General features: G+C 41.5%; 1 protein-coding gene across 1 annotated transcript; it reads left to right on the forward strand.

The window, feature by feature from the left end:
- The first annotated feature begins 4289 nt into the window (after positions 1-4289).
- Positions 4290-5222, forward strand: LOC146813173 (olfactory receptor 5V1-like). Its single transcript, XM_085615284.1, has one exon. It carries the CDS (start codon positions 4290-4292, stop codon positions 5220-5222), a length of 933 nt encoding a protein of 310 aa, XP_085471410.1.
- The last annotated feature ends 4907 nt before the right edge of the window (positions 5223-10129 follow it).

Genomic DNA, 10129 nt, shown 5'->3' on the forward strand with positions numbered 1-10129 from the left:
TAAATTCTCATTGCATTTGCAAAAGGAAATTTAGAAAACTGAATGAGATGAGTACACATAACAATGTATATCACAACAGCAGCCATCACTGTGTAGCTCTTGTTAGGTCAAACTTTCCATAGGAATAGACTTTTTTGTTTTGCTAATAACTTTAGAGCTGTCTGACAAATCTTCACTTATGTTTAAAAGCCCTTTGCAGGCTGTCACTTTGGCAGGGATTTAGCTCACTGTTGTTTGATGTGAGAAAGTGGTTCATTAGTTGAGGTTATAAACTTCAAATAATAAAGTCCCTATATTTTTAGGTTGAGTCAAATTTGTCAGAAATCTGAACCACAGTTCAACCCCTGGTAGCAGTGGCAGACAGCCTTAGCTTACAGAAAATGTGGAAAGCATTTAGCAGTACTGTTAGAAATTTTTGGTCGGTTATGGCATGTGCCAAAGTCGGGCAGAAACCACCACTCTACTCAGGATAAGGGAGTTACACTCCTAAAATAACCCCTGCTCACCCCATTGGTAGTGTGGCACGAGCCGTCCGGCTAATCTTAGAGGCAATGTGTAAAGCATTTGCACACAACCAACAGTAATACAGTGTAAGCACTATGAAAGGACACCCCTCCAATATTTTTATATACTTAAGACAAGACAAAAAATTATATAAATCCACAATACAAAACTTAAAAATCTTCAATTATCAAAATATGCTTGAAAAAAGTTCCTTGAGGTCAATAGCTCCATCCAGGGGTATCATGGCGTTGTGAGCAAACAAATCCAAACAGTTCTGGCTGACCGCAATGTCGCTTGCCAGCTACGGGGTCGGGAAGACCCGATAATAGTATCTTTTAGAAATGCAGGGCATCCGCGACCACTTGTTTAGCTTCCGAAAGCACGGCGTGCGCAGGCGTCTGTTTCGGAGATCAGTGCATGAATCGTAATGGCCCATGCAGTCACGCTTGTTGCAGGTCGAACTCCCCTCTGTTGAAGTCAGGAGCGCTGGTGTCGGCAGGAATCGGGTGCTGCAGTGCGAAGTGCAGTGGTGTGGCATGCTGTGCGCTCAGGTCGTGGTGCGAGCGAAGGCTCAGTGGCAGGGTCAGATGGCATCGTCGGTGAGACCAGGGTCGTGGTGGGAGGTGAAGGTGGTGCTCGTCGCAGTGGTGGCAGGTCATGGTGCAAACAGCGTCCTTGCCGTGGCTGAAGCGCTGTCGTCATTTGACGAACTGGAGTCGATGGTGCCGGCGTCAGTAGGCCCAGGCTGCAGTGTGGGATGAAGGCAGTCCATCATGTAACTTTATGAGCGGTGCCCTCAAACTATGGTGCAAGCAGTGGCATAGATTTTGGCGTGGAGCGGCATCGTCGGGGACACCAAGATGTAGCTGTGAAGCAAGGCGGTGCGGAGTGCGGTGACCACAGGTTACGGTGCAAGCAGCTGCTCGTTGGCGGCATCAGCAGGCATCGTCGGTAAGACCAGGGTCACTGTGCGGCATCGTGGCGGTGCCCTCTGCGGTGCCTTCAGGACACGGAGTCAGCAGCAGCGTCGTAGACAGCATCGGATTGCTTTTTCCTCTGTTGCAGCACAAAACACACAGTTCCCAGTGTGGGGTCTTTGCTGTTCCTGAGACTTCTTGAACAGGGGGAATGTTCTACCTCAAGCCCTTGGAGAAAGTCACAAAAGTAGATTGCAGAAAGTTCAGTCCAGTCATTTCACTGCCCAAGACAGAAGCAGCCACTGCAGGACAACACAGCAAAGCACACAGCAAAGTGGTTGTTACTTCTCACAGCTTCTCCAGCTCTTCTTCTTGGCAGCCTTATTGATCCAAAAGAGTTCTAAAGTTCAGGGGTCTGGGCTCCAATGTTTATATCACAAAATCCTTTGATCTCTTAGGCAGAGAGTGTCTGTGCCCAGAAAGAACCAGTTCAGCCTTCTCTGGTGTGACTTCCTGGCAGGAGGTGGAGACTGCATTGTCAGAGACAAATCAGGCCCTTTGAGGTGCGAGGAAATCTCCTCCCTTTTGACCAATTGCAGCCCAGGTCTATTCAGCCCTTTCCTGACTATCTGGAGCCACTCCTGCTCCACAGCCTTCAGTCAGTCAAAACCCAGACAGGCAATCCACCTTCCAGCAGAGGCACACAGGATGACTGAGCTTTCTAAAAGTGGTATTTTCAAACACAGAATGTAAAAATCACCTTCACTAAAAGACACATCTTTAGATTCTGAGTTCAGGCATACTAAACTTTATTTTCCTACCTAGTTTCCAGTGCCAGTTATGTATATAAGATGTTATAAACAAACTTCCCCTTCTTTCCTATGGGGAACAGGTAGCCTTGCAATAGTGAAAAACGAATTTGGCAGAAATTCACTAGCAGGACATGCCACACACACACCAGGGCATGTCCTGCCTTTCACATACACAGCACCCTGCCCACAGGGGTACCTTGGGCCTATCTTAGGGGTGGCTGACATGTAAGAAAAGGGATGTTTAGGGCCTGGCAAGTGGGTGCACTTGCCAAGTCGACATGGAGGTACCAGACTGTGCACAGGCTCTGCAATGGCAGGCCAGAGTCACATTTACGGGCTGTTTGGGTGGGTGGCACAATCCAGTGCTGCAGCCCACCAACATCATTTGATCTTCAGTCCATGGCACACACAGTGCACTTTACTAGGGACTGACACATAAATCAAATAGGCTAATCATGGAAACACCAATCCATAACACATTGTACCCCAGGAGCACTTGCACTTTACCACTGTTCAGCACTGAGAAAAGTGCGCAGAAACACTAAGCCAGCACAAACAGATTCAAAACCGGGTAGTCAGAAAGCAAAAACTCAGGGGAAGCACGCCAAAAGATGCCAAGTCAAGCAAGTACCAAACAGGCAATAAGTAAAAAATGCAACATAATAAAAACCCTACACCAATTTATAAAAATTTAGAAAAATGTAATAAGCTAGATGACACTACAAGGAAACACATCCAATGAGAGAACCAGAGATATGAATTTTAAAACATTTAAGTGGAAAACGTGCCAAGAAGAGCAGGTCAACAATTTTAGTTAATGGTCACAGAAGACTCGAAACTAGATGTGATTTGAGGCCAACAGCAAGGGAGCTCAAACCAGATACACCAAGTAGATTACACCGAAATACTTAGATTTGATAAGAAAATTTAAAATGCCAATCAGGTATTAGCCAATTTCTACATATTTTATGGGTCACAGCACATACAATAGGCAAATTAGCAGTAATAAAGTCCAGTAAACAAATAGGGATAACCAGGCAATAAGGGGATTATTTTTACATATGAATAAAACAACATTGTCAAAGTGTGCACAAAACTCCTTTTATGTCTCATTACCAAGTATAAAACTGCTTCTATGCCACTCCACGTTTTATAGATACAAAACAGATCCTCATTTCATAAATCCGACTGGTGGCACATTTCCACTAGAGTAGAAGTTCATTGTTAAACGTTAATGTAAATGGAAGTTTTGTTTTAAAAGATGTACAGAAACCCCTCTTTAAGGCCCTAAATCTTTAGCTAGATAATGCAAGATAAGAGTGTAAAAAGAAGAAATCCAAGCTGCAGCTTTCAGCATTTACACAGCAAGTAAACTGGTTACCTGGACACATTTGAATAGTATTATTAGACCCAGAAATGTGACAGGCTCATCCATTTGAACTGCATAGCCCAAAATGAAAAAAGTACTAATTTGCTGATTCAATGGGGGTGACAGCTTCACAATTACATACCAATACAAGAAAACAATCAGAGAGTGTTTGAATTAATCTCAGCTGTTGATAGCTCTTTGTGGTCGAATTCCAATAATCTTAGTTTTTCTCCCTAAGACAGGGGCTAATAATAAACAAATTTGTCTTGACCGCCCCTTCATAGAGCAGTTCATCATAAATTTAGGCCATGCCCCCTCTGCGCAGAAAGAGAAAAAATCCCAGGCATTCTTTGGCTTTTGGATTTCATCTATGAGATGGAGCTTGACTCCCAAGTTTCTTACCTATGAGATTTAGCTTGAGCCTTAAGTCTCATCTGTGAGATAAAGCATGACTCCAGAGTTTCCCTTTAGTAAGGTGCAAAATACATCCTATATTTCATCCATAAGATAAAACTTGTTATGTACAACTCTGTCTTCACATTCCTTGATTGATTTCAATTCTTCTTTTTTAAACTTCTTTTTGACACTATGCATGTATGCGATAACCCTTTGCATAAGATTCAGATGTACTAATTTTACGTATTTGTTTTCAGGTGTTTATCAACAGCAAACTGTGACCTTTCATAAATGAAAGAAGAAAATCTGAGCTTAGAGGAACAGGAAGTATTCTTGATTGTTGGATTTTCCGATTTCCCACATTTGCAAGTTTTGCTTTTTGTTACATTTTTTCTGATTTACTTGGTAACTTTAATAGGGAACCTGCTCATTATGACAACAATATACTCAAACTTACATCTACACACACCAATGTACTTCTTCATCACCAATCTGTCCCTCATTGAAATCACTTACAGCTCAATCATCTTTCTACCAATGCTATCCCATTTCTTTCTTGTTGAAAACCGAGTGTCACTCACTGAGTGTCTCCTTCAGATGCATTTTTTCATGGTTATGGTGTCCATAGAAATCCTTCTTCTCACAGTCATGGCCTACGACCGGTATGTGGCCATCTGCAATCCCTTACGATACAGCAGAATAATGAACGTGGCTGTATGTTTTTGGCTGGCTGTGGGATGCTGGCTTTTTGGTCTCATAATCCCAGCAGGACATACAGTACTACTGTCTACCTTCACCTTCTGTGAGTCCCACAGAATCAACCACTTCTTTTGTGACGTGACAGCCTTGATGAAGATATCTTGTAGCAGCTCTAACAGTTTTGAGGTCTTAACCTACACAGTTGGTGCAATTGTCGGAATACTGTCATTTGTTCTGGTAACCATATCATATATCAATATTGTCTCTTCAATTCTGAAAATAAAATCAATAGGTGGGAGGCACAAAGCCTTCTCTACATGTGCCTCCCACCTAACTATTGTTATTTTATTCTATGGATCTGTCTGCTCTACATACATGCGTCCTACCTCAACATATTCAGTGAAAGACAACAAAATAATGTCCTTGTCATACATTGCTGTTGCTCCGTTGTGCAACCCTATTATATATAGTCTAAAAAACAAAGAATTTATAAATGCCCTGCGGAAGACAAAGAGTGAATTTTGACCAACAGGTTAAAAACAGCTTCCTTTTTAATGTTGAAATACAGACATCTCTGGTGGAGAATCCACAGGTCAAGATTGCCTTTACAATGGGATCTAGGCTGTTGTCACATACCTGAATCCTATATTTAGGATCTGTAGACAAAAGGATAGTTACTCATATAATCAAATGTCTCTTGACCAGTAGAATATCATCTTTAAGACCCAATAGGATTAATCAGTAGGAGGTTATGCTACTACACCTTTATCATACAGTGAATACAAGATGAAGGCTGTAAATAATCAAGACTGATGCTCCAAGTTATTGATTTAATTATTGTTTAAGCTCCCCAGCTTATAATCTCTGTGTTTCGAGTAGACCGATAAATGTTTGTATTTTTTCTGAGTTTATATTAGACTTCTCAATCACAATTAAATTGACAACTGCAAGACTATAAGTAGATCCTCAGTCATGGCTGTATATTTTAGTGGTACATGATGATACACTAGAGGACAAATGTTCAAGTCCTAAATGCCAAGAAACCAATCTTCCAAATATGTTGTGCTTCTGAACCCAGGCTTTGGATATTCAAATAAAGCATGTCAAAGTCATAGGGCAATGGAAATGTGAATCCCTCATCAAATATGCATATCCAACATCATGAGACAAAAACAAGTGAATAACAGCAGCTGCCATGATAGTTTGGGAACATCTAGCCCTGAGCACGACATGATGAGGACATAACAGTATTTGTCAGAAACAAAACCAAAAATGGTAGATGCCTTTTCTGATCTTAAATATCTATTGGGGACCAACGTAAACATAGGTACTCTTCATAAGTTGGAGATGGTCTCAGTATTATCTTAATTTTTCGGTTTTGTGAGGAAAAAAAGAGCATTTACATATCTTGAAAGATTCATAGCAATGAACCTTTAAATACATCTATGGTACTATTCCAGATTCAAGAAAGTCATTTGTAGGGATAGTTGCCTTATACTGTGTACTGGTATACTGCCACTAGGCATGTTCACATGTAGCTTGGCGCCTGTACAGACTGTAAATAAGCAAGCAGTTGAAAAAGGCAAATTTGTCCATTCTTTAAAATGAGAAAACTGTTCTCTATATGGTTGGAATAATCACCTACTTCCAAATCTTTTTAAAGAGCAGATCTTAGACAGACTGCTGCCTGGTTTATATCTGCAATAGAGGAAATACCAGGCCCAGCAGGATTTAGGATGGTCAGGATTTTTCAGCCAAAAGTAGGAAGAATGGAATGAGTAACTGCCAGTTTTGCTGTTGCCCTGTTAGCCAACTCTGAAAAGTATTCATGTAAACCTGGTGAAGGTTTGTGTCTTACTAATAACACTTTAACTCTGAAGCAGATACTGCTACCATTTGAGAATATGAAATAGTAATATATCAGGCAAGAGTGGGAATATAAATGTTGTAATCTGGCATTAAGCCAAAGGGTTTAGGGTTATGGATGAGGACAAAGGGGCTTTTACTCAAGGTATTTCAATTATAACTTAGTTAATTCAGTTTGCAAATGCCTTTGGCATCTAAAGAAAGACCTTGTTAAAGTTATGCATATATGGGCAATGAAGACTCAGAGGTGGGAAGATCTATTTTGATGATGCAGTTATTTAATTTTTCATCTGAAATTACCTTCATTTCGACATTGTACATATCTTGCAAGCTGATGGCAAGAAAACGAAAATATCTGTTTTAATCAATACGTCCTTTAATGTTATAATAACACCCACTTGACTCACCCCAAGAGAAGAGACGCTATAAGAATATAATTATTTATTAAAAAAGACTCTGAGCCTGATGGCGGTTTGTGCAAATCCCTAAATATATAAACATACAAAAGCATAAGGTAACGTAACTATGAGCCACTAAAACCCAATAAAACTTGATCTGACATTGATAGTGTGTTTTTTTTCCCAATGTTTTGCCTTCCGACCTCCTGTTTTTGCTGACTTAACTTTTGCTGACTTTAGCACTCTGCACACTTTACCACTGCCAACTAGTGCACAGTGCTTGTGCTCTCTCTTGGTAAGATTGACTTATACCCAATCTGTATATTTAATTTACCAACAGGTCCCAAGTAAAGAGGTACTACATGTTCCTAGGCCAGTAAATTAAATGCTATTCATGACCGTGCAGCACATATTTCGCCACCCACTTAAGTGGCCCTTTAAACATGTCTCAAGCCTGCCACTGCAGTGTGGTTATACAATTTTAAACTACCATTTCGACCTGGCAAGATAAGCCACTTGACAGGCCCAAACCTCCTTTTTCATACATAAACCCACCCTAGTGTAGACTCCACACTGCGCAAAGGGCAGGATGCAGTGACTTTTGGACATGTACTTATGAGTTTTTTATGTCCTGGTAATGAAAAACTGCTAAATAGTTTTCAGTACTGTGAGGCCTATCTCTCCCATTTAATTACATTGGGTTCCCTTATTACATATATTAAGTGGCAACTTTCAATTGGGAGCAGACAGGAATTTTGAGATTGGTGTCTGTTTAACTGTAATTTAAAGCCCTCTTTAAAGGTAAAGTCTGATTTAAGTTACCATTGTGAAAATGAGGATTACTACTGAGCTGCCCTGATACTCTGCTGTCCTGCTTGCTGACAAGGGAGAATGGACCTGCACCCTTTAACCCAGGATGAAATGACCTTAAGTGTCAGCAGACACACCTCCTATTCTGAGCTATAGGAACAAACCCAGCTCCTGTGGTCTCCCTGTATCTGCCCAGCTGGCCTACTGCCTACACCTGCAACTGGATCTGCCTGAGTTCTGCTGGCCTCCGCTGGAGTGAGTTCCTAACCCCCAAGAGGTGCTGCTCAGGTCCTGGACTCTTGGGGGCAAATCAGTAGAGCTCCTCTCCAAGAAGATTGAGAAATCCTGAAATGTTGGGCTCTTCATGACAGCGAATAGGCCAGCTTCCACCAAGATCTTGCCAGCCGTGCCCCCTGCCGACACAAAGCTGTGGAGAATCTGACTTTTCGTACCACAGCAACCTCATGCAACACGCTGCAACTCAATACCTACACTTTGTGCTACAGCATTGACAGCCCATGGAGACTGCCAATGCAAATCTCCAGCAAGAACCAGCGGCGATGCCTGGTCTGCTCTTCATGCTAGATTGGTGGCCATCTGTGACTCTCTCTCTCTACTCCTCACAGTCCCTTCCAACTCTTCATGATGGTCTTTTGAAGGTAACTCCTATAGAAGGACTAACCTGGTCCCTGTATCTGGCCCATGCTTCTTTGCAGTCTGCCTGACCTTCACCTGGTCTCGCACAGCCAGATAGCTGTGGGTGGCACCTTGTGCTTTCAAGCGCTTTACTTACCTGAAATCTTTAAAATTGCATATCTCTGGTTCTACTGAGTTCATATTTGTCATTGTGGTCTCAAATAATTTACTACATCTTACCCTACTCTTCTAAATTGGTGTGGGATTTTCATTGTGTTGTGTTTTCGCTTTATTACTGTTTGAAGTGCTGCATACAACTATACACATTGCCTCTAAATTAACCCTTACTCTTGTTGTGCCAAGCTACCAGAGGGTTAAGCATCGCTTAGTTTGGGGTTTGCTTGTGTTTTACCCTGATAGAGATTGGGGTTGCTGCTATAGAAGGGTTTCATACCTCTCAACTAGTAACCCAATTTCTTACATGCCTCTTTTCTTGTGTTCCCCTTAAGCAAATTCTGACAAATTATGTCTAATTGCTCTCAATATCCTAGAATGTTGCCAAGCAATTATTGGCTGTGGCAGACCCCTGGGCTTCATGCAAAACTTCAAACAGTCAACCCTAGAATAAATCCTAAACAAAAGAGTGCAGCTTCAAACAAGACTCCTGCTTGTAATACAGCCCTTCATTCCAGCTGAAGAATACTAGCAAGTGATCCAGTCTGTATTATTATCTAGAATGGACTATAGCAACCTCTTATTCACATACGTGCAATTATTTTGAAACAACAAATATGGAGAGTTTGAAAAATAAAAATGGGGTACTCAATTTGCCCCACTGACGTACATTGAAGCAAACGCCTGAGCTGTGTCTGTTGAAATGTATGTATTCACTGGATTACAAAAAATGTATTTTGCTCCTATCAAAGCAGCAATTCATGCTGCTGTCAGACTGGTTTCTGGGGCCAATAAAAATGTATCAATGTTACTCCAATCCTTCTCTCTTTGCACTGGATCCAGATTAAGGCTAAATGCACTCTCAAACCTGCTTGCACTACTCACAAAAGTATTCTCTTTGAATACTAATATTGCTTAACATTTTTTTCTGGGTGGTCAACATCATCTACGAAGCTCAGATACCTTAATGCTTGAAAACTCCATCTGCAGAAATAAAAGAATGCTTAAGCATTGCTTCACTGTGCACCCAAGCTGTGGAATCTTAATTCCACCTACTCTCAGAACAAGCCATTCCTACCCAGTCTTTAAAAATGTAGTGAAAAGAATATTATTGTGGGAACACCTCGTAAGGTGAAGCTTTTCCTTGCTGGGACTGAAAGACGCCTCACTAAATGACTTGTTGAATGACTACTCTCTTATACATCAGAACCTGGGACCCTCCCTAAACTGGACCTTCCTTTATATAAAGTAGATGTACACAATGACATATGATTCTTTCACATAGATTAAATATAAACCCGCTTATTCCATTATAATTGATAACTATGCCCTTTCTGTTATTCTCTGACTTTCCAAATACATTTAACATTCAGCAACTCGGCTTTAAATGACCTGTGTACATTTCATGCATAATACATAGAGCATCATTAGGATGGCGGGCAGACTTTGTCCACCCGCCATCCTTTCGTATAATGGGACCGCCCACAATAGGTGCATGGGTCCCATGGGTGACATTAGAATGCGCCCGCCACACTGGCGGGCGCATCA

This window comes from Triturus cristatus, chromosome 7, assembly GCF_964204655.1.
Source record: "Triturus cristatus chromosome 7, aTriCri1.1, whole genome shotgun sequence".
NCBI classification, from domain to species: Eukaryota; Metazoa; Chordata; class Amphibia; order Caudata; family Salamandridae; genus Triturus; species Triturus cristatus.

Excerpts from the sequence above, each read along its gene's own strand:
- LOC146813173 (XM_085615284.1), top strand. The coding sequence starts at position 4,290 with ATGAAAGAAGAAAATCTGAGCTTAGAGGAACAGGAAGTATTCTTGATT.